Genomic DNA, 24,902 nt, shown 5'->3' with positions numbered 1-24,902 from the left:
ATCGGGCATCACGCCACGCCCCCACGGTGAGTGACAGGTAGACTGCTACCAGCACCCCCGAGCTGCGGCGCTTTCCCTGTTCGGTGTGGTGACAGTTGATCGTTATGAGTAAACTTTCAAACTTCTTTCGAGGCGGCTCGAGCTCCTCGAGGTCGTCCCGTTCCAGAAAGCCGGGCCCAAGCCCGCAGGAGGCCTTGATGCGTCTGCGGGAGACGGAGGAGATGTTGACCAAGAAGCAGGAGTACCTGGAGAACAGGATTGGAAAAGAACTGGAGATCGCCCGGAAAAACGGCACCAAGAACAAGCGAGGTAGGCAGTAGCCAGGCTACAGTGCCTGGAAGATCGCCCCACACACGAGCAGGGTCGTGCCATGCTACACGGTATAAGACAGAGCAACATTTGTACTGAACCTTTGCACTATAGTACATACACAGCACCGGGGAAGAGATATCGTACAGAGTAGGGTACCAGAGACAGAGATATTGTAATGTCCAGACCACTGGATCTGGGACGTTGCACTATGCACTGCAATAGAAGCAGGAACATTGCACCTTACACCGTATGAAGGCTAATATTTGATATTTGGAACTCTGCCAGAGGAAGAGGTGGAATCACGTACAATCACGATGTTTAAGAAACTTATAAAATACTTTTAAATAGGCAAAAGGTATTAGAGAGGATGAGCATAAAGGTTGGCGTGCATGTGTTGGGCTAAGGGGTCATTCCTGTGCTGTTCAAGTCTATGACTATAACATTATTCTGTGCAAGGTATGCAAAACAATGAAGAACAGAAACTGGAAAACACATTGAGTAAGGAAGGTGTATTCAGGTATATGGTAGAGGAGATGCTCACCTTCATTAACATTCATTAATGTTTCTATTTTGTTAGATATGGTTGTTAATTTAAATACTTTTTCTAACTTCTTTAATCTAACTGAATGGCACATATTACAAACGTATACCTTCTGTTGTGATTATACTCTGGACAAAGAATAAGTCATGTAATTAAGCATTAGAACTCATTAGAGAAGGAGAAAAGTTGTCCATATTTGCAAAATAGCCTTCGAATAGTGAGCTAGGATGACAGAAGTTCCACAGCAGATATCATGAATTAACAGAGGAAACATTCAGATCAGTAGCCATAGATAATATTGCTCTGGCCAGATAGGATACATTTGTGTATATCAAAAACAGCATCAAAGGGATGAGCATGAGAAGAATGCTAACTGGTAAAGGAATATAAATATTTCATATTTTGTTTTTTTTTGAAGAGATTGGACTTGAGGAGGTGCTTGTATTAGCAATCATTATTTTTCATAAATCTATGATGTACATTTATAACAGGATGTGCAAAAGCACAAAATATAAGATATTATTAATAATACCTAGGTATTCAAATTGAAAATGAGCAGACAGGAAGTCAAAAAGTATGTAGACCATTATTATGAGAGAATTTGAGTACACATGTAGAGACCCCGTGTTCTAATTACGTAGGGTGCTGGTAACACACCATCTGGGAATATTAGGCTTTCTTGCCAAAGGAAGAACATACTTGTTTTAGAAGCAACAGAGGAAATATTACTAGATTGATCTAGTTTGACTTCTGGAATGGTGAGTTTGTTATAAGAGGAACGATTATACCTCCTGTGCCTGTAACTTTTTTTATTGAAATTGAATTTGTGGTGAAATTCTTGAAAGTGTGGGTGCAGGGATTTGGATTTGGATGTTTAGAACCAAGGCTTACTATCTCAGTAAGTGCCTGGCCATTCAGGATATAGATGAAAAGAAATTCCTCTAGTATATATGAATCTTCAAAATGCTTTGCCCAAGAGAGAAGAGGATCAATCACTGAGTAAACTTAAGACAAAGAACAATAGAGTTTTGTGTAAATTAATGGATCAGAGCCACCTCTCTGCACTGTGATAAAATATCAGCCATAATTCTAATGAATAGAAGCGCAGGCATGAAGAACTGATTGGACTACTCCTACTTCTACTTGTTATATTCTTCTGAATCTGCTCTCATATATTTGCTTTTATTGGCTATAATAATACATCAATTTACTAGTTACTGAATATTAGTTATTGTACATTGCAACTTGAACTATATTTTTGATTAGCACTGAAATATAAGAAATGCAATTGCTCAAAATGCAGGAAAATAGAGTTCTACCAAAGAGCAAGAACTGTTTGGAGTTAATGCAGTTTTACATTTTACTTCAATAAACTACCTAGCTACAGGTTAACACCTCACAATGCACACAAACTGCTGGAGGAACCCCAGGAGGCCGGGCAGCATCTATGGAAAAGAGTATAGTTGATGTTTCAGACCAAGATCCTTCAGCAGGACTTGTATTCATGTCCTGCTGAAGGGTGTCAACCTGAAATGTTGACTGTACTCTTTTCCATAGATCCATAGATGTTGCCTGGCTTCCTGAGTTCCTCCAGCATTGTGTGTGTGTGTGTGTGTGTGTGTGTGTGTGTGTGTTGCTTGGATTTCCAGTATCTACAGATTTTCTCTTGTTTGTGATTGTTTACCTCCTCAACTGTCCATAATTCTTTCAGCTTTTCTAATTTTTTAAACTTCCAATTTTGTTAAAAGTTATTTTCTTGATAGCTCACTTGGGTAATCATTCTGTGTGCTTTTAAATTCTTTTAATTTTTTGTTTCATTAATGTTTTTACCAATTACATAGTCCTTTAAATATTAATCAACATCTGATCAGCACGTGTTCCCTTATTTGCACAATTTAACACCTGTTTTCTTGATAGAGGACAGTTTTGGTCTGATGTCTTTTGGATTTTAATCATGACTGCCAGATCCCATTACTGAATCATTTTGATCTGACAAAAGGTCTCGGCCCGAAACGTCCACTGTACCTCTTCCTATAGACGGCCTGCTGCATTCACCAGCATTTTTTGTGTGTGTTGCTTGAATTTCTGGCATCTGTAGATTTCCTTGTGTTTGCGTTATAAACATACTTATTGCTTTTTATATTTCTAAGTCCACCACCCAAACATGAGTACTTCTATGATTTTTTTCTCTACTTATTTTTAAGGAAGTAGAAGCTGTACTCAATTCTTTACAACTCCCAAAACACTGAGTAATCCAGAGGGAATCTGCTATTTGTCTTATTTATAGAGGGGGAAGCATGGCAGCCAATTTGTATTTGGCAAAGTTTTACAAGTATTGAGATACTTGATTACATAATCACAAAGAGGGATAAAATTATAGAATTTCTCCCTTTAAAGGTGATGCCAGAAGACCGGATGATTGTAAATGTTATATTCTTGTTTACAACAAGAGAGAGACCTAGCCAAGTCCAGGCTAGCCAGCCTATTGTCAAAGGTGAAGAAATCTTAAGAACCAATAACACAAAACAAAATTTGGATTTGGGGGTGGATAAACTAATGAATGCAATATTTGTTGACTTGTGAAAGGTGAATAGTCATTGAATTACTTGTTCAGGACTTTTAATTAAGTAATGGAGAGGACTAATACTAGTGTTTCATATGAGAGTTTCAAAAAGTGTTTGACATAGACACACTATCACAATTATTGCCCATGGGATAGAGGGAGACACTGATACCATGGATATAATATAAGCCAGGACCATAAAAGAATCATGATGAATAATTGTTTTTCACAGGAGGTATGTTCACCAAGAGGTCAATAGGAGAACCATGCATCCATTTTCATTAATTGAAAAGCTGGGCTAGGATACAGTTTAGAAGTCTGCAGATGATGTGAAACTTGGAAATCAGAAGAACAATTAGGTAGACAAAAAAAATCATTAGGAAGGTATCGATAAATTTTCAAGATGGGTGGGCACACAACAGATGAACTTTAATGCAAAATGCTTTTTGATAGAAAGAATTAGAAGAAGCAATATGAATTAAATGGTAAACTTTTAAAATTGGTGAAAGAATAGATTGTGAATGTAGGTAAATCTTTGAAGGTGGCAAAACATTGAAAACGCTGTTAAGTGCATATGATCTCTGGCTTGATTAATATAGACTGAGTGCAAAAAGAAGGCAACTTGTGCTATGTCTTTGTTTTTGAACATGTATTAAAATTGAATTAAGTATTAAGATATTACCATGTCATTTAGAAAAAGTGCTGAAATAACTAGATAAAGAAAAAAATAAGAAGGTAAAAAGGCAGCTTGTATGGGAGTCTATGGACAAAGGCATAGGATGAGATTGTTGTGCATGGTAATTGTTTTGATGATCAGGAAAGCAAAAATGTGTGTGATAATTGTATCATGTTGAAGGGTTTGTTAATCCACAATGTTTCAATTTTTAGATATTCACCTCATCAGCTTTAAGTTCCTGATCAAATTTCCAAAACCTCAGAAGCATTAACAATAGCAGATTATAATGTGAACTGAATTGAATAATGCTTTCAAATGATTTTATCTGAGCCCTCCTCTCCAAAACATACAGTACATTGTCAAACAATAACTAGCCATTTCATCTGGCTTGTTAAAATGGTGTTACCATTTATTATTACATGTCCACTACTTCTTAAATTTCTTTAATTTTTCCTTTCTTTTCCTCTCATTTATCTTTTCTAAACTTCAGTCTCAATCATAGAACCATAGAACACTACAGCACAGAAACAGGCCGTTTGGCCCTTCTTGTCTGTGCTGAAACATTATTCCGCTAGTCCCATTGATCTGCATCCAGTCCATAACCCTCCAGACCTCTCCCATCCATGTACCTATCCAATTTATTCTCAAAACTTAAGAGTGAGAATTTCTCCTGTGTAAATAATTCCCTGTTGCATAAGAGTAACAGAAACATGTAAATGTAGTAAAGGACTTAGGAATAGCTGAAGAGATAAAATAACAGGGGCAACAAAAGATGTGAAAGGTATAGTTGGTTTTAGATACAAGATTCTTAAGACTTTTTGGCTGTGACTGGGCAGTTTTTATGAACTTTTTTTGGCAAGCTTTAAAAAGTCCCTTTTAAGTTAGAAGCTACTAATGGTGTTTGGCAGGAATTACTGGACTGTGCAACTTCCATTTTTGTGACTTAATTGCATAGAATGTATCTGTGTAGACCAAAATAAATAGACATAAAATAGTATATTTTGCATATTTTGGAAAATGTGTCAAATATAATTAAAAGTTTAAATACTTTTTGATGAGATACCAGAAAAAGTTCTTCAGCATGCAATAGTTATTTTTCAGCATGAAATTAATCATGCATTTATGAATCTATTTATTTCTAGAATACTTCTATACTATCTTTGAAGTAAATATTACAGGTTCTGGTTGTTTTGCACTGATGTTGGTGTCAGGGTTACGGGAAGCAAATTTAACAAGGTGTGATCATTGGGGTATATGTGAACTAGTTTACTGTTGGTGGAAATGTTGCTGTTAGCTGTCTACATCTTTTGAAAATTGTGGGATAAGGTAATTGCAAAATTTTAGAATGAACATTGCCTAAAATCAACAACATTTGATGTTGTATTAAAAAGTTAATAAATATGAAATAGTTCCTATTAATATAAAGAGAAATTTTATTAACTTTACAAGAACATAAGAAATAGGAGCAGGAGTAGGCCATCTGGCCTATCCAGTCTGCTCCACTGTTCAACAAGATCATGGCTGGTCTGGCCAGAGAATCATCTCCACCTACCTGCCTTTTCCCCATAATGCTCAATTCCCCTACTATGCAAAAATCTATCCAACCTTGTCTTAAATATATTAACAGAGGTAGCCTCCACTGCTTCATTGGGCAGAGAATTCCACAGATTCACCCCTCTTTGGTAAAAGCAGTTCCTCCTCATCTCCATCCTAAATCTACTCGCCCGAATCTTGAGGTTATGTCCCCTAGTTGTAGTCTCACCTACCAGTGGAAACAACTTTCCTGCCTCTATCTTATCTATCCCTTTCATAATTTAATATATTTCGATATGATCTCCTCTCATTCTTCTGAATTCCAGCAAGTACAGTCCCAGGTGACTCAATCTCTCCTCATAGTCTAACCCCCCTCATCTCTGGAATTAGCCTGGTGAACCTCTTCTGCACCACCAAAGTCAGTGTATCCTTCCTAAGTATTTTAAAGATATTTTTATAAACCATTTATCTTGATTTGTTTCTGCCCTTAAAGGTCATCACATGCTTGAACATAAAATAATAATGATTGCTGAAAATTAGTAAATGCTAGAAACATTCAGCAGGCAAATAGCATCTATGGAAAAAGAAAGACTTTATTTTTCAGGTTGGAGACCACTCGTCAGTATACTTGGTTTAAAGTTAAGGGCTGTTCAATGGTACAGTTGGTAGAGCTGCTGCCAAACAACTCTGGTGCCCAGGTAAAATCTAACACAGTCTCCATGACTGCGTGGGTATTCCTTGGATGCTGCAGTTTCTTTGCACAAAGATGTACAGATTGGCAAGTTATTTGGCTTATAATGCTTATGTGGGAAGAATAAAATGGGATTAATAGAGCATTAGTGCAAACGGATGCTTGAAGGTCAGTTGAAACTCACTGGGCTAAAATAAAGGCTTGTTTCCATATTGTATGACCCCAGAACTCTGATTTCTTTTCACTATTATTTGTAACAAAAATTAAACAGAAGGTGAGATGCCAATGGACAAAGTTAATTATTATCATTGAATTCTAAGTTGTTAAGCTTTCTCACGATTTTTGCAAGATGTGCAACTTGCACAAGTGACATTCCTGTCAGCAAATATATCATTATGTTTCTTAATAGTAATAAGAATTTTGGAATTATGCTTGTTTTCCTTCTGATTCTATTTCACTGGTTTTAATTTGATACTTACTTTTATCTTGACAGATCATTTCAAGTTTACTCACTTACTTCATGCTTGCAAAAGGAACATCTCCAAATCTTTTCAATTTCTCTGGGCTGATCTGTGGTAAATGCTACGTAAATTTGTAATCTTCTCTCTATCAAATCATCTTGGAACTTGTAAGTCTCAAATGGTGAATGGCTGAAATTCTGGGTCTGCTTTTTCTTTTCCCTTTTCTAGAAACTTTGATTTCTTTTTTTATAAAAACAATGTATAATGAGATAACAGTGTAGCATTTTGCTTAAATTGAATTTTCTTAAATATTAAACATGTTTTGGAATAATGAGAGGGATTTGAGTGTAGGTTCAAATCGTAATGAAAGTTGTTTTGGTTTAACTCACAATGATGCTTTGTGTAGTTATGGTTGTTTTCAGCCATATGACAAAATAGGTCTTTTTTTTTGCTTCCGGAATTTGTATTAGTTATTTGTCAAATGTGTGGGAAGTATTGTTTTTACTGAACAATTACAATGCTGTTGTGCAGATGACCCAGCAGGTTTTGTACTGATTTCCATTTTGCTTGTGGATGTATTACTTTGTGTTTGCAAATTTTAAGTTACTTAATAAATCCTTTTTACTCAGTATATAATGAAAATTCACATTAATACAAATAAGGACTGTAAAATTCACCTAAGTTTTGAGTAAATGGATATCTGGAACAATTTGAAGTCTTAAGCCAAAAGATATTTAGAGAATGTTATGTCCAGTAGTACTTTAAGTCTGTTTTAAACAACATCCTTCAGAAGTAATTTTGATTATACATAATGCTTGTAAATTATGAAACTTGTATGGAAATGATAAAGCAATACTACATTAATTATATTACTCTGTATGGCACGTTCTGATAATGAACATCACTTTATTTAACTTGCATTAAACATGAGACAACCTGCAGTTTTGTAAGAACTATTACATACATAACTGAGAATCTAAGTTAGCTGCATTGTAATAGATTGGATTTCACTAAAGAAGTGAAAGTTGATGCTAGTCACTGTCTTGTCATAATTACAAGCAAAGGTTTTGTAGATGCCTAATTCCAACATTTGCGAAGTATGCATATGCTGTAGCTTAGGAATAAATTGACAATATACATTATTTGAATATTCAATTTCTCTTACTACAAGGGAAGCATATACAATAGAGTAATAGACTTGTTTATATAGTATACAGCATGTAATTAAATGTGGCAGTGCCTATCTGTTTCATCACGTGTGTGTAGTTTTGTGTTGTATGAATCAGTTGCACCTTTTTTAAGAGTTTGTGGCTGAATGATAAGGAGAAGTGACATTTGATCGCAATTTAGTTCACAAATTGTTCAGTCTGAAGTGTCTGCCTTTGCAGACTACTGTCTGATTTAATGTCCCGTTGCAAAAATTGGATTTAAGTTCTTCAGTACATTCAGGGTTGTGGATGACCTTCATCATTTATCTCAGTCTATTTTCAATGCCGTCCACCAATACCAGGAAGTGGATCACACCTTTTTCACTGCCGTCCATGTAGAGATGCTGAATGGCCTTCTGGGTTGTTTCTGTGTTAGGAATGGCATGTTTATTGGTTGTGATTTACCAACTGTGTCTACTTCTTTGCTAGTTCTTTCATATCTGAGGCATCATGCTGGATTGGAGTTAGCTGTTTTTACAATCCAAGCATAATGAAAAGTTATGTGAATGGAAAGTACATGCCTCTGTTTCTACAGAAAAGATGAGTTCATACAGCCCCTATATTTTCTCATGGAGGAGACCAATCTAGTAATGGAGAACAACCAGATGTTCCGATGCAGTATATCATTGTGTCGAAAGAATTGTGAACTACTCTGTATAGCATGTTGTTACATATTTCCCTGTGATTATTTAGAGGAAATAGATTTTTTTTTCTGCAAAACCTGGAATGGGAGTGTTTTATACCCTTATTCATCCACCTATGTAAATCAATGCAGCCACTCAATGGTTTCTTGTGTTAATATTGGATTTTCCTTCATCTGTTTTGCTGTATCTACTGTTACTGCTGGAAAATCACCCTATATTACATGTTGGGTAAATTGTGAGCTCTTGGTGTTTATAATAGCATTTCCATGCTGCAATCTTGATAGTGGATCTATTCTTACATTCTATTCAGATGCTCAAACAGTAATCAATTAAATTGATTCATTTCATTCTTTACTTTCACAGTTTCGCTACAGGCATTGAAAAGGAAGAAGAGGTTGGAAAAGCAATTAGCACAAATTGATGGAACCCTTTCTACAATTGAATTCCAGAGAGAAGCATTGGAAAATGCAAATACAAATACTGAAGTATTGAAATCTATGGGCTATGCTGCAAAGGCCATGAAAACTGCTCATGAGCACATGTAAGTGATTCATTTTTGTTGAGTGCTAGTGAGTTTATTTCCAAAACGAGCAATCATTGCATTAGAATTTTATAACTAAGATGAGTTTGAATTATATTCCCCATAATTGATGTGCAAATTAGCTGGCGAAGTATTGAGGAAGAGATTTTCTTTGAATTGTAATTCTTCACACTGCTGAAAAGCATCCTCCATTTAACCTTTCCATTATTTTCATAAAATTATTAGCTTCCACTTCTTGCAGCTTGGTGAACAAAAGTTTTAAAGGACTGTACAAATATGTCCAACTGGCAACTTGTTTCATAAAACTTGGCCTGTTTTAATCAGTATGAATTTAAGTTATTGTGAATTTTTTTAAAAATCTTAGTTACGATCTGTTGATTCTAAGTGTATAGCAGAATCAAGTAATATTGTTGCAGTTAGACAAGACCTAACCATTTTACTACAGGTCCTTGGGTAAGAAGGACAATCCTGCTGTTCTGTCCTAAGACTAAATGGATTAATATGATAGATGTATTGAACTTAGGACCTCATTTAAATAAAAATAATTGTAGTAGTTACCTGCTAAGCATCCCTGGGAAGCACTGCAATCTCATTGATTTTAGCATTGACAGTAAACTTCCTGTTCTATTCTATTGTGATGAGCTTTTGAATTTCATGATGTTATGTTGCCTTCAAGTAAGGGTTGAGAATAAATGGGGAATATCATTTTGGCATTCTAGTGTCTTTTAATTGGCCATGGTTTTAAAACAGGGTATGCTCTTCTCAGATTCAAATTCAGTCTGTAGTTGTTGCTTTACCAACATGTCAAGCCTCCTCCAGGCCTGGATTTCAGGTGCCAGCTGTATTCAGCATAGTCTACCTTCAGTATGAGGAAACAGATTTGTTTACATAAAGCAGCTAATGCTTTCTGGGTATGAATTCTGCGAGCTTTTTTACTGCCTATGTGAAAAACATGAGAAAGATTTCTCGATCTAAACTGAGAGGGCTCTTTCTGCCTGCCATTTTGGAATATTGGATACCCACTGAGTTCTCAGAAACGATGATGTGATGACGCACTGATAGTCTTCTAAGCCCTCACTTTACTTTGGGTAATGTTGCTCAGTGAGACATTCAAATATATGTCCAAAATAACTGATGTACTTTCCATGTTCACTAAAATACTACATGTATCATTGGATAACAAATAACGCTTATTTGAACTTTATTTATAGAAAATTTAGAAATATTTTATGACTCATGGTAATCATCTTTAAAATGATTATTGGGAAAACTCAAGGCAAATCAGGTGTAGTTCTTTTAAGTAGGTGGGAGGGACATTTTCTGAGGAACCCTAAACAGTAACAAACTAGTTAGGTGTATTAAAGATCAACATTGCATTAAAAATTGCTTCCTCGATAAATAAATTAAATTTTGAATAAAATGTGTATCGATAAGGTTAATGTCAAAAATGGTTCAAAGAGAAACTAACTTTGTAAACTGTTGATAAAATTAACTATTTTCTCTTCCAGAGATTTGGATAAAATCGATGAGATGATGCAAAATATTACAGAACAGCAGGAAATAGCGCAAGAAATCTCTGATGCAATATCCCGACCAGCTGCATTTGGTTCAGAATTTGATGAGGTACATAGCAAACTATTTCATCAAATATATAGAAACAAAGTTAAAATTGAATTGTGACGGGGGAGAAAATAAGACACTGAAAGAAACTTTAGTGTTTTAAATAAATTCAGCTGTGTGTTTCATTAATAACTTTTAATTGCCTTGACCCAACTAATTTGTTCATCAAAGTGGTCTGTTGGTTGCTTCCCACTGTAATGAAAGTGTCACCTGTGTACAGATGGTTGTGATGCTGCAAATTATTTGCTTCCAAAACTTGTTTCAAAAATGTGTTTGATTTTTCCAATGTGTTAACATGCTATTTTTTGATAGTTGGTAAAGTTTCTTCATACTATCCTGGATTTATTCACATATGTTGTTTCCAGGATGAATTGCTAGCCGAATTAGAGGAGTTGGAACAGGAAGAATTAAATAAGAGAATGATTAAAGGACTGCCAAAAGTTCCAACCACCAATCTTCCATCCAGACAAGGTGAGCCTGTTGGAGCTTAGTTAGGATCAGTAAAACATAGAAAATGTGATTTACCATAATGCACCACAGGATTGGTGAAAATCAGGTTGGAAAAAAATGAATAAATTATTTTCCCACATATAAATATTTTCTTACTGTTGAAACAAATGTCTTCTATGTTTAACAAGAAACATACATTTATTCCCATTCAGAAAACATCAGTTTTATGAATTATTATTTATATTTGTTTATCCAAAATGAAATACATTTTCAACATTTCCTTTCAGGCTCAGTAATGATAGAAACATAGAAGACTTACAGCACAATACAGGCCCTTTGGCCCATAAAGTTGTGCCGAACATGTCCCTACTTTAGAAATTACTACGTTTACCTATAGCCCTCTATTTTTCTAAGCTCCATGTACCTATCCAAAATCTCTTAAAAGACCCTGTCGTATCCGCCTCCACCACCGTTGCTGGCAGCCCATTCCACGCACTCACCACTCTCTGACATCCCCTGACATCTCTTCTGTACCTACTCCCAAACACTTTAAACCTGTTGCCTCTTTTGGCAACCATATCAGCCCTGGGAAAAAGCCTCTGACTATCCACACAATTGATGCCTCTCATCATCTTATACACCTCTATCAGGTCACCTGTCTTCCCCCGTTGCTCCAAGGAGAAAAGGCCGAGTTCACTCAACCTATTCTCATAAGGCATACTTCCCAATCAGGCAACATCCTTGGAAATCTCCTCTGCACCCTTTCTATGGCTTCCACATCCTTCCTGTAGTGAGGCGACCAGAACTAACCACAGTACTCCAAGTGGGGTCTGACCAGGGTCCTATATAGCTGCAACATTACCTCTTGGTTCCTAAATTCAGTTCCACGACTGATGAAGGCCAATACACCGTACGCCTTCTTAACCACAGAGTCACCCTGCTCAGCTGCTTTGAGCGTCCTATGGAGTCGAACTCCAAGATCCCTCTGATCCTCCACACTGCCAAGAGTCTTACCATTAATACTATATTCTGCCATCATATTTGACCTACCAAAGTGAACCACTTTATACTTTATACTTTATTGTCGCCAAACAATTGATAGTAGAACGTACAATCATCACAGCGATATTTGATTCTGCACTTCACGCTCCCTGGAGTACAAATGGATAGTAAATATTAAAAATTTAAATTATAAATCATAAATAGAAAATACAAAAGGGAAAGTTAGGTAGTGCAAAAAAACTGAGGGGCGGGTCCAGATATTTGGATGGTACGGCCCAGATCCGGGACAGGATCCGTTCAGCAGTCTTATCACAGTTGGAAAGAAGCTGTTCCCAGATCTGGCCGTACGAGTCTTCAAGCTCCTGAGCCTTCTCCCAGAGGGAAGAGGGACAAAAAGGGTGTTGGCTGGGTGGGTCGTGTCCTTAATTATCCTGGCAGCACTGCTCCAACAGTGTGCGGTATAAAGTGAGTCCAAGGACGGAAGATTGGTTTGTGTGATGTGCTGGGCTGTGTTCACGATCTTCTGCAGCTTCTTCCAGTCTTGGACAGGACAACTTCCATACCAGGTTGTGATGCACCCTAGAAGAATGCTTTCTATGGTGCATCTATAAAAATTAGTGAGGGTTTTAGGGGACAGGCCAAATTTCTTTAGCTTTCTCAGGAAGTAAAGGCGCTGGTGGGCCTTCTTGGCAGTGGACCAAGTCAGGTCATTTGTGATATTGACCCCGAGGAACTTAAAGCTTTTGACCTGTTCCACTTGAGCACTACCGATGTAAATGGGGTCGTGCAGTCCGCTACTCCTTCTGAAGTCAACAACCAATTCCGTCATCTTGCTGACGTTGAGGGATAGGTTATTGTCTTCGCACCATGCCACTAGATTCTTAATTTCCTCTCTGTACTCAAACTCATCATTACCCGAGATATGGCCTACAATTGTGGAGTCATCAGCAAACTTATATATTGAGTTCATACCACTTCACACTTACCTGGGTTGAACTCCATCTGTCACTTCTCAGCCCAGTTTTGCATACTATCAATGTCCAGCTGTAACCTCTGACGGCCCTCCACACTATCCACAACACCTCCAACCTTTGTGTCATCAGCAAACTTACTAACCCATCCCTCTACTTCCTTGTCCAGGTCATTTATAAAAATCACGAAGAGCCGGGGTCCCAGAACAGATCCCTGAGGCACAGCACTGGTCACCGATCTCCATGCAGAATATGACCCATCTACAACCACTCTTTGCCTTCTGTGGGCAAGCCAGTTCTGGATCCACAAAGCAATGTCCCCTTGGATCCCATGCCTCCTTACTTTCTCAGTAAGCCTTGCATGGGGTACAAATGCCTTGCTGAAATCCATATACACTACATCTACAGCTCTTCCTTCATCAATGTGTTGAGTCATATCCTCAAAAAATTCAGTCAGGCTCATAAGGCACAACCTGCCCTTGACAAAGCCATGCTGACTATTCCTAATCATATTATGCCTCTCCAAATGTTCATAAATCCTGCCTCTCAGGATCTTCTCCATCAACTTACCAACCACTGAAGTAAGACTCACTGGTCTATAATTTCCTGGGCTATCTCTACTCCCTTTCTTGAATAAAGGAACAACATCCGCAACCCTCCAATCCTCCAGAAGCTCTCCTGTCCCCATTGATGACGCAAAGATCATTGCCAGAGGCTGAGCAATCTCCTCCCTCACCTCCCTCAATAGCCTGGGGTACATCTCGTCCGGTCCCGGCGACTTACCCAACTTGATGCTTTCCAAAAGCTCCAGCACATCCTCTTTCTTAATATCTACATGCTCAAGCTTTACAGTTTGCTGCAAGTTATCACTACAATCACCAAGATCCTTTTCCACAGTGAATACTGAAGTAACGTATTCATTAAGTACCTCTGCCATTTTCTCTGGTTCCATACACACTTTCCCACTGTCACGCTTGATAGGTCCTATTCTTTTACATCTTATCCTCTTGCTCTTCACATACTTGTAGAATGCCTTGGGGTTTTCTTTAATCCTGCCCGCCAAGGTCTTCTCATGGCCCCTACTGGCTCTCCTAATTTCCTCCTTAAGTTCCTTCCTACTAGCCTTATAATCTTCTAGATCTCTAACATTACCTAGCTCTGAACCTTTTGTAAGCTTTCCTTCTTGACTAGATTTATTACAGCCTTTGTACACCACAGTTCCTGTACCCTACCATAACTTCCCTGTCCCATTGGAACGTACCTATGCAGAACTCCGCATAAATATCCCCTGAACATTTTCTACATTTCTTCCGTACTTTTCCCTGAGAACATCTGTTTCCAATTTAAGCTTCCAATTTCCTGCCTGATAGCCTCATAATTCCCCTCACTCCAATTAAACGCTTTTCTAACTTGTCTGTTCCCATCTCTCTCCAATGTTAATGTAAAGGAGATAGAATTATGATCACTATCTCCAAAATGCTCTCCCACCGAGAGATCTGACACCTGACTGGGTTCATTTCCCAATACCAAATCAAGTACAGCCACTCCTCTTGTGGACTTACCTAAATATTGTGTCAAGAAACCTTCCTGAACACACCTTACAAACTCCACCCCATCTTATCTCCTTGCTCTAGGGAGATGCCAATCGATATTTGGGAAATTAAAATCTCCCATCATGACAACTCTGTTATGAATACACCTTTCCAGGATCTGTTTCCCTACCTGCTCCTCAATATCCCTGTTACTATTGGGCGGCCTATAAAAAATACCCAGTAAAGTTATTGACCCCTTCCTGTTCGTAACCTCCACCCACAGAGACTCCGTAGACAATCCCTCCATGGCGTCCACCTATTCTGCAGCCGTGACACTATCTCTGATCAACAGTGCTACGCCCCCACCTCTTTTGCCTCCCTCCCTGTCCTTTCTGAAACATCTAAAACCTGGCACTTGAAGTAACCATTCCTGTCCCTGAGCCATCCAAGTCTCTATAATGGCCACCACATCATATTTCCAAGTACTGATCCACGCTCTAAGCTCATCTGCTTTGTTCACAACACTCCTTGCGTTAAAATAGACACATCTCAAACCTTCAGTCTGAGCGCGTCCCTTCTCTATCACCTACCTATCCTTCCTCTCGCACTGTCTACAAGCTTTCTCTATTTGTGAGCCAATCTCCTCTTCCCCAATCTCTTCAGTTCGGTTCCCATCCCCAACAGTTCTAGTTTAAACTCTCCCCAGTAGCCTTAGCAAACCTCCCCGCCAGGATATTGGTCCCCCTGGGATTCAAGTGCAACCCATCCTTTTTGTACAGGTCACACCTGCCCCAAAAGAGGTCCCAATGATCCAGAAATCTGAATCCCTGCCCCCTGCTCCAATCCCTCAGCCACGCATTTATCCTCCACCTCATTCTATTCCTATTCTCACTGTCATGTGGCACAGGCAGTAATCCTGAGATTACTACCTTTTCAGTCCCGCTTCTCAACTTTCTTCCTAACTCCCTGTAGTCTTTTTTTTCAGGTCCTCTTCCCTTTTCCTACCTATGTCATTGGTACCAATATGTACCACGACCTCTAGCTGTTCTCCCTCCCACTGCAGGATATCTGGGATGCGATCTGAAACATCCTGGACCCTGGCACCTGGAAGGCAAACTATGATCTCCTATACAGTTGAGCTAAAGATTATCTACAATTTCTAATTGCTACAGTCCTTGACATGATTTTCTACATCATCCTTCTCATCCGCTGGTCCATAATTACTCAGCTTGGTTCTCCTGGTTGTACTCCTGTATGTCAAAGTCATATCAAAACACACTCATTTGATGGCTTCTCTTTTTTTTTCTCCCAACAGTCTGTGCTTGCCCTCCAAACACTCCATATTATTCCTTGGCAACATGGTCCAAAAACAAAGCATCAAATTTCACATGCATGTTGGCATTATTCAACCGTACCCATGTCTTGAGACCTTTGGATGTGCCCATGACTCACAGTAAATTGTCAGATTGCTTGTCTGTCAACCCGTTCTGGACAGACAGAAATTTCTTCCAAGTATCAGTGAAGTCAGTCTTAACACAAAATGAACATTGGACCACATATCCACACCTTCAGTATGACCTCCAGGCTTTGCCTTCATAGTATCATATGTTTCTATCACAGTCTCAGATTGCCTTTTGCTAAATTCCTTGCCTACTCTTTATTGCCTTTGGATTTTGCTACTCATATGTCTTAACAAACAGCCTCTCTTCAAGCTATCGCAAATTGCTGTCTGTTGTGTATAACCAACAGACTGGTTCCCCTTGTCAGGAAGGACATTGTCTCTCAAGAGAAAGAAAGCCTCCACAATGAATTGATCTTTGCATTCAGGGTACCAGGTGTCCACCGCTTTTCGAGCTTTCACTTTACGAAACCTCACTGTTACGAAAGACCTACATTAGTACCCTGTTTTCGCTTTCAGAAGGTGTTTTCACTGTTACGAAAAAAAATTCAGCGCGCGATAAAAAATCAGCGCATGAAAAAATCAGTGCGCGATAAAAGGCAGCGCGCCCCGAGTAGCCGCTCTCTCCTGAATTCAGAACTGCTTTACTTTAACACGTGCCTGTGAGCAGCCGTTTGCAAGTTGAGTTCTATGATATCAGAAAAGCCTGAAAGAGCTCGTAAGGGTGTTACACTTACGGTAAAACTAGACATAATTAAGCATTTTGATCGTGGTGAACGAAGTAAGGACAACGTGAGTCTGGCTTGTGGAAGCTGACAAACATGATGTTGAAGAGGTTTTGGCATCCCATCACCAAGAACTGACAGATGAAGAGCTGATACAATTGGAAAGAAAAAGGATAACAATGGAAACCGAATGAGTAATGATAAAGTACGACTTTAATTTTGAAAGGGTACTTCGGTTTAGGGGATACTTACAGGATGGTGTGAGTCCTTATTAAAGAACTGTGTGATAGAAAAATGCGCGAGGCTGAGCAGTCAAGCAAGCCTTCCACATCAGCCACAGCAGACGATGAATCTCGACCTTCGACATCGAGGCGGGCAGAGATAGAAGAAGATGAGCTGCCTGCTCTAATGGAAACAGGCGACGAGATGACACCCCAGTGTCCCACCACCCCAACCCCCAGGCCACGGACAGATACCGATTTGTGGAGAATGCAATGGTAGCCGGGAGGCACACAGCACATCTTTAAGAAAAAAGCCGAAATAAACATGCTAATTAATTAGGTGCTGCCGACACGTAATTGTTGGCCCAGATCAGAGACGACGCAATCGGAAATCGGCACTGATCTGTGCCGATAATTATGGGCGGCACCTAATTAATTAGCATGTTTGTTTCGGCTTTTTTCTTAAAGATGTGCTGTGTACCTCCCGGCTACCACTGGACCCCCATGTTCTTCACGGCAATGTATCACTCAGCGGCCTGGAGGATGGGGGGCCACTGCACCACCCCAGCCTGCGACGACTCAGTCTAACACACCATTATCAGTGTGCTCGCTGTCTTCCCGATTCCCGTAAGTGATACTACACTGTACATACATTATTTCTACTTTATATAGGCTGTGTATTTTTATGTGTTATTTGGTATGATTTGGCAGCTTCATAGCTTAGAGGTTACTGGAGAGCGCTTGCGTGAGATTTTCTGCCGACAGCGCTTGCGTGCGATTTTCGCTACGGAGAGCAGTGCAGTAATGATTGTGGAAATGTATTTCTACTTTATATAGGCTGTGTATTTATCATATCATTCCTGCTTTTACTATGTGTTACTGTTATTTTAGGTTTTATGTGTTGTTTGACATGATTTGGTAGGTTATTTTTGGGTCTGCAAACGCTCACAAAATTTTCCCATATAAATAAATGGTAATTGCTTCTTCGCTTTACGACATTTTGGCTTACGAACCATTTCATAGGAACGCTCTACCTTCGGATGGCGGGGGAAACCTGTATTGCATGAACTTCAAGTGGAAGACAGAAAGCCGCTTGTAAAGGTAGATGAAAAGACCAAAGCCCAGCTGTTTGAATGGCCAAAAAGAAAGGAGTCAATGTAGATACAAAAACAGAGGATTTGTCAGATAATGTTGTGGATGAGTAAGCTAAAGGAGAGATCAGATTGTGAAGAGAACAATAGAAGGACTAATAAGAGAGTTATTCAGTGAACTAAATGCACCTTCCCAAGATCAAGATGCACAAACTAGAAGAAGAAAAAGGAATGAGAAGGAAGGTGCCAGAACTGTCAGAAATATTTCCTGCAGTCCTCGAGTCAACTCCTACAACCACCACGGAGGAGGCCCCAGAATCTGAGATTGTTTTCAAAGTCACAAGCCTCACCTGCCAAGCAGACTGGTTCCCCTTGTTAGGAAAGACATTGTCTCTCAAGAGAAAGAAAGCCTCCGCAATGATTTGATCTTCAGGCCTGAATGGGACAATTTAAAATTTACCATGCTGTGAATTGTCTGTATAGAGTATGTAGAGTTGAGATGCATTCTCTATTGAGTTGGAGTTTATGGCTAAACAGGGAGGAGTGTTGAATATTTAATATTTGAGTAATGTTGTAAATATATTGTTTGACTAAGTATTCTTGTTTATTTAAATAATTCGTTATGGGCTAAATGTAAAAATTGCATACGTCATGACGCTACCACGTGATCAATGCCCACCTCACCTGAAGTAAAAGTGAAGTACATGACTTATCTCCTGACTCTCTTGTTTTCCTTTCAATTAGATTTTATGTTTTGGAGTTACAAAACATAACACTATCCATGCCCAAACTTTCACTTTCCTGTTCATCCACCATCCATATGCTGGTTATCAACATTGGCTCCCAGATATACAACACAATCCTGTTTCAGATCTCATCCTTGCCCTTTCCTACTTTGGTGATCACTTTTTGCATACATTCCTGACGTTAATAATCTTGCCATTGTTAGTGGAGTCTTTAACATTCGGTATCATAAATTTTGGCCATCCCTCCTTAAAGCTTTCTATCTCCATGTTTTAAGATGCATTCCTACTCAAATTTCGAGCTTTCATAAATTCTCTTTTGATGGGCTAGTGACAAATTTTGTTTGATTACATTTTTGATTTGTGCCAGAAAATCTGTTGCTATATTAAAGGTGCTACCAGCTTGAGTTATTTTTGCTAAAAGACTAAAGCAAAGAAACATTTGTTCCTACATTAGGTGTTGGAAGTGGTGGGGGGGTGGTGACATGGGAGATGAAAACTGAAAACTTAAAACTTTACTTAAATATATTTAGGTTGTTAAGAAACATGTGAACTGGATAATGGTTCATCTTTTTTGGGTAGGATATTGTGTTTTGCAAAACTGGAATATAATTAAAATGCATGTGACATCTTTTGGTGTCCTAATTGTGACGAAAAACCAAGTTATCAGAAGATTGATGCTAATGAGAGAGATAAGTGAGACAATGGAGAAACATTCAAAATGCTAATAAGAGGGAAGAGAGAGATTAACGAGAAAGAAACACATTTCAGAATATCGACAGACCGATTGCTTTGAACCTGAACTGTTTGAAGTTTGATGGACAGGCAATACCCCAGCAGGGGGATAAAAAGAACAGGTTCGCTAAGGCACGGCACCCACCACGAGATCACGAGATAACGAGACCCTGGAAGAGCGGTGTGCCCCCACAAGTTGGTGCGAGTTTGGAGGTCTGATTGCGGGAACCAACCATAGACGCACAGGGTGAAAAGGTACGATCGGCGGGAACCTGGTGTGTGTGTCCGCCCTTGCCTGGGTGCCGGGTTCACCATGGAAGAACGGTCGTATCCAGAACGGAGGGGTCACAGTCGGTGACCACAGAAGACATAAAAGGGTTCGCCCGAAAGCTAACTGCGAAGAACATCAAAAGTCTGTTTGAAACAAAATTTGCATTCTCTCTCTCTCTCCAACGGCACAACAGCGATTACTGCGAACTATACTAAGCTGAACTGAACTCTGCGTCACTTGAGACTGATCATTTTACCCCTAGACTGCGATAGAGCTTGGCTGATTCCTATTACCCTAGTTCTGTGTACATGTGTGTTTTATCATTGCTAACCTGTTGCATTTATATCCTTACAATTAGAGTACTGTGTTACTTATTTCTTTAATAAAACTTTATTAGTTTCTGTTAAACCAGACTCCAACTAAGTGGTCCATTTCTGCTGGTTTGGCAACCCAGTTACGGGGTACGTAACATAATATGGTTGTAATATATAGAGTTACTGCCCTATTATGAGGTGAAAGTCCCTGGATAGCTTGGGATAGCCATTCACTAGCTGAAAACTTCTGGTAAACCATTTAAGTAAAGTGGTTTTAGCTAATGATTTTGTTAAAATTTTGGCAAAAAATCGTTTTCTCTCTCCCCCCATCAATTTTATGTACAATTGTTTATGATATGCATGATATGCATTGAATATTGAGCATAATCTTGTTTTCCATTTTGATTCCCCTATAGAGGATCACCAACTATATGTAATTTTAAACTGATTTTCCATTAGTTTTATGACAATTGGGATCAGTATTTCAACTATTATATTTTACATGGACCTTATGAAAATGAAGTGGAAGGAGGTCTTCAGACCTCTGGTGGAAGAACTATTTTTATTATGTGAGAGGTGAAAAAATACTTATCAGACATCATAAAATAACTATTAAACTTTTTTCCCAGCTAAACCTAAAATGAAAACACCCGCTGAAGATGCAAGTAAAAAGCATTTGACACCTGGGCATCATAAAATGGGACAGAAGAACCAGTTATACAAAGCAACATGAAGATGACTTTGTAGTTCCGGGTGTGATGGTACAGGGTATTGAAACACAGTATATATAGTGAAGAGAGTATCTGAGGTGTGGTAAGCTCTCAATATTCACATAAAATTCCTGTCAAGAGTCAATAAATTATCTATGTTTTGTGCATTACCATACATTTAGTCTGACTTGAAGCACATGGTGATTGTTAATTCCAAATTTTTGTATGTACACTCAATATAAAATTAGAGATTTACAGCTACTGAGTTATTTTGTCCAGTCTTTAACTATAGAATATTTTGAGGAAAGAGCTGATGAAAACCTGAAATTTGATGAAGATATTGTCAGTTAATTTAAGAACTTTTTAAGTGATCTCAACAAAATTTGATGGTTAATTTGAATTAACTTGGTTTTATTCTGATAATCCTTCTTTTATATTTTGTCCTGAAATTCATAGGACTAGAAGGTAGACTATTTCTTATGAGTTGCTATATTTTTTAACAAAATGGGTGTTTTATAATTAGAATTGTTCTGCCTCTACGTTTGAAAGCAGAACATTTAAACTTTTATTTTCTCTTCATAATTGATCCACTCCTCCTTCAATTAAAATTTGGCTTAAATTTTATTTACAGTCAGTGATACCTTTTGTAACTAAATTGTCAAATGAATTAACCAAACCAAATCAAACAGGACAATGAACACTGTCTTCTCTCTGTCTCCTCCCAACCTCACCCAGTTATTCCTCATGATGCAGTATTTGATGTTATGCTATTAAGTCAGTAGAGTGCTTTCTGTATTCTGTACAGTTAATTCAATCACATTTCTGAAAACTCATTTCTCCAATTTGTTCTGGTCACAGACAGCCCATCTGCAATTTTCTTATAAAGAACAAAAACGTATCTCATATCATTGTTCTTTCTCCCCGTAGAAGATTTCATTTATCAGTTGTTGCAATCTTGACCTATCATGGTCAGCTTGTTCCAGCAAATTATCTACATATAAAAGTTAAAAGTTTGTTACTGTGGTAACTTCCTTAGCAACATGAGGAATTCTGCAGATGCTGGAAATTCAAGCAACACACATCAAAGTTGCTGGTGAATGCAGCAGGCCAGGCAGCATCTCTAGGAAGAGGTACAGTCGACGTTTCGGGCCGAGACCCTTCGCCAAAACTAACTGAAGGAAGAGCTAGTAAGAGATTTTTCCTCTTCCTAGAGATGCTACCTGGCCTGCTGCGTTCACCAGCAACTTTGATGTGTTTTTCTTAGCAACATTGTAGAGTTTCCGATTAACCACATTTTCCTCTATTTCTAGTAAAAATTTAAGTATGTTTGGAATTTATTTCTTTGTAAATATCATGTCTTTGTATATATGTAACCTTTTAAAATTTCAGCAGCTGTCAATCATGTTGCTGAGGACTTAATCACGCTCTTTAATTCATACCTGACTTAATTGGAAAGGGGTAAACAAACTATTCTGATTGAAAAGGCCTTCAATAAGCTGTTACAGACCTTTGTGCAGACTGAAAACAGGCAACACACACACAAAATGCTGGAAGAATTAGGTAGCATCTAGAAAAGAGTACAGTCGAAGCAGGAACCCTTTGGCAGGGAAATTCCCTTCTTGGGACTATGTGACGTAATGCTTTCAATTTCTGGTCATAGTTAGAAGAAACAATTTTCTTAAGTTTTCTTTTGAACTCCCCAACAACTTATTACAACAACAGTGCAACATCAAGTGCTGCATTGTTGCAGCTTATCCCTTTATACCCCTAGTAGCACCTGCAGGACCATCCCCACACCCACCCCCACCCAGTATAGTTTAGCTTTGTTTTGAATTTGGATACATTCAATTATAAATAGTTCTGAATAAATGGTTGCTGATTATGTAGATTTATTAATTAACTCATTCTAATATATTAAATCATAGTTTTAAAAATCTTCCACTCTCTAAACCCACAAAATTGTAATTACGTTTTAATTGCCCTGTGAAATGTCAGTAAATAGTGGTTATTTTGATTATGATTGTATTCCTACATTTTGAGTATGATAGTAACCTTACTACTTTTAGAAACTTTCTCCTTTATTTACGCTTTTCACTTCAGAGGCCTTCCCAGGTAATTTATTCCAATCCTACTTTTTTTCTGTTACTCTCTATTCTTTTAATTTATACCTGAGTCTGTGTAATAAATAATTTTGTTGAATTAATCATGTTGATTCTTTTATAATTTTGAACATTTCAGTAGGGTTATTGTAAAGGAGTAACTTCACAGCTTTAAGTCTATTGTTTTGTCTATTTGAAAACTGTGTACTGTAATTAAATTGAGAGCCGCAGACATGAGATAATGTATAGTTAATTGATCTCACCAGAGAGATACTGAAATGTTCATCTTCTCTTGAGTTCTACTAAAGAGATAGAAAAGTTGCCTAAAACTGCTGTTTTGCATCTCCTATCAGCATCTTCTGCCACCTGGAAAATGGGAAGTTATATTTGAAAGAGAAGGAAAAGGAAAATAAAAGCAAAGTGATTTTTTTTATTTTGAAAAGAAAGCAATGAAAGGGGTAACAGCAAGTTACAGTTTTTTAATGAGAAAGAATATTTGTCTAAATTCCATTTGTCCATCATCCCTTCCTCATTTTCCTAGTTGATCAATTATCTGTTTTAACCTTAGATAACCTTCTTCATGACAGTGAAGAAGGTTATCTAAGGTTATAATAGGACATATTGGTATAAGCTTACTAATCGCGAGAGCTATATTTTCATCCAGTTCATTAATATATGTGACAAACAACAGAAGATGTGACACTGATCCCCGCAGCACCCTACTGGTGACAGGCTTTTGATATGAGAAACAACCCTCCATTACCGCCCAGCCAATCATGTATCCAGTTTGTTAACTCACCCATGATCCCATGTGTTCTAACCTCCTGGACTAGCCTAACATGTGGGAACTTGTCACAGGCTTTGCTAAAAACCATACAGACAATGCCTATTGGTCTGTCCTCTACAACACCCCTTCAGAAATCCATGAAATGCAATTCCCATGTACAAAGCCATGCTGGCTATCCCAAATTAGTTCTTGCCTTTCCAAGTGCAAATAACTCCTGTCCCTCATAATCCCATCAGTAACTTTCCTACCTGATGTAAAGCTTACCGGCCTATAATTACTTGGCTTATGGTTGATGCCCCTTTTAAATAAAGGTACAACATTTTTTATCCTCCTGTCTTGCAGTACCTGTGGCCAACAAAGATACAAACATCCTAATAATCTCTCTTGCTCCTCATAACATCCTAGGATACACCTGGTCAGGCCCTGGAATTTATCAGTGCTGTGTATTTCAAGGCCTAATATTGCATCCTTTGATTTTATTGTATTCCTCGTGGAGGTGAACTGCCTCGTTTATTGTTCCAAGTTAAGTTGGCTGCTACCCAGATCTTGGCTATGTAAAGCGGATGAAAATCAGAACTTGGATTTCACATTAGAAACAGAATAGCTGTGCAGAAAATTCATGTCATGGCTTACCAAGAAAATGTACATAAACCTTTTCTTTGGATTTCAATTGTATTTTGTATCACAAAAATTTGATTTTAATTAATACATGAGAAGATTAATTATGTGATTTACTCTGAGTAGGTTGTTCTTGTTAAACTACTTAATTTGTTTAGTCAAAGCAAAATATAATTAAAATCCATGGAGAAAAAATCAGATTTGCAGAGGTCTAAATTACTTTCATGTTATTAGTAATCTGCTTACTACTGTAATAAAATTTCCTGTTTTGGTTAAGATGCAATCAAGCAATTAAATCTGCTATTTAAAAATAGTTTTTTCCTTGATCATATATGCTTGAGTACTAGAGAGGATACAAAGTGTCCAAAACAACTAATCTTTAAGTAGAATATATGTATATATTGATTTGATTGTGTAGCTGTTTATTGAATCTAAATGTATACA

General features: G+C 38.1%; 1 protein-coding gene across 1 annotated transcript; it reads left to right on the top strand.

The window, feature by feature from the left end:
- Positions 1–38: 38 nt before the first annotated feature.
- LOC134353699 (charged multivesicular body protein 4b-like) lies at positions 39–24,902 on the top strand. The gene is made up of 5 exons (XM_063061969.1): positions 39–309; positions 8,993–9,170; positions 10,679–10,793; positions 11,156–11,261; positions 20,874–24,902. The coding sequence occupies exons 1-5, from the start codon at positions 105–107 to the stop codon at positions 20,975–20,977; spliced, it is 708 nt and encodes a 235-aa protein (XP_062918039.1). The 5' UTR covers positions 39–104; the 3' UTR covers positions 20,978–24,902.

Source organism: Mobula hypostoma, chromosome 1 (assembly GCF_963921235.1).
Source record: "Mobula hypostoma chromosome 1, sMobHyp1.1, whole genome shotgun sequence".
NCBI lineage: Eukaryota > Metazoa > Chordata > Chondrichthyes > Myliobatiformes > Myliobatidae > Mobula > Mobula hypostoma.
The sequence above is the reverse complement of the archived record's forward strand: the minus strand, read 5'-3'. Positions and strand labels throughout refer to the sequence as shown.

Coding starts and splice junctions, on each gene's coding strand:
- LOC134353699 (XM_063061969.1), top strand. CDS start 105: ATGAGTAAACTTTCAAACTTCTTTCGAGGCGGCTCGAGCTCCTCGAGG. Junction 310..8,992: donor CGGCACCAAGAACAAGCGAG/GTAGGCAGTAGC, acceptor TTACTTTCACAG/TTTCGCTACAGGCATTGAAA. Junction 11,262..20,873: donor CAATCTTCCATCCAGACAAG/GTGAGCCTGTTG, acceptor CTTTTTTCCCAG/CTAAACCTAAAATGAAAACA.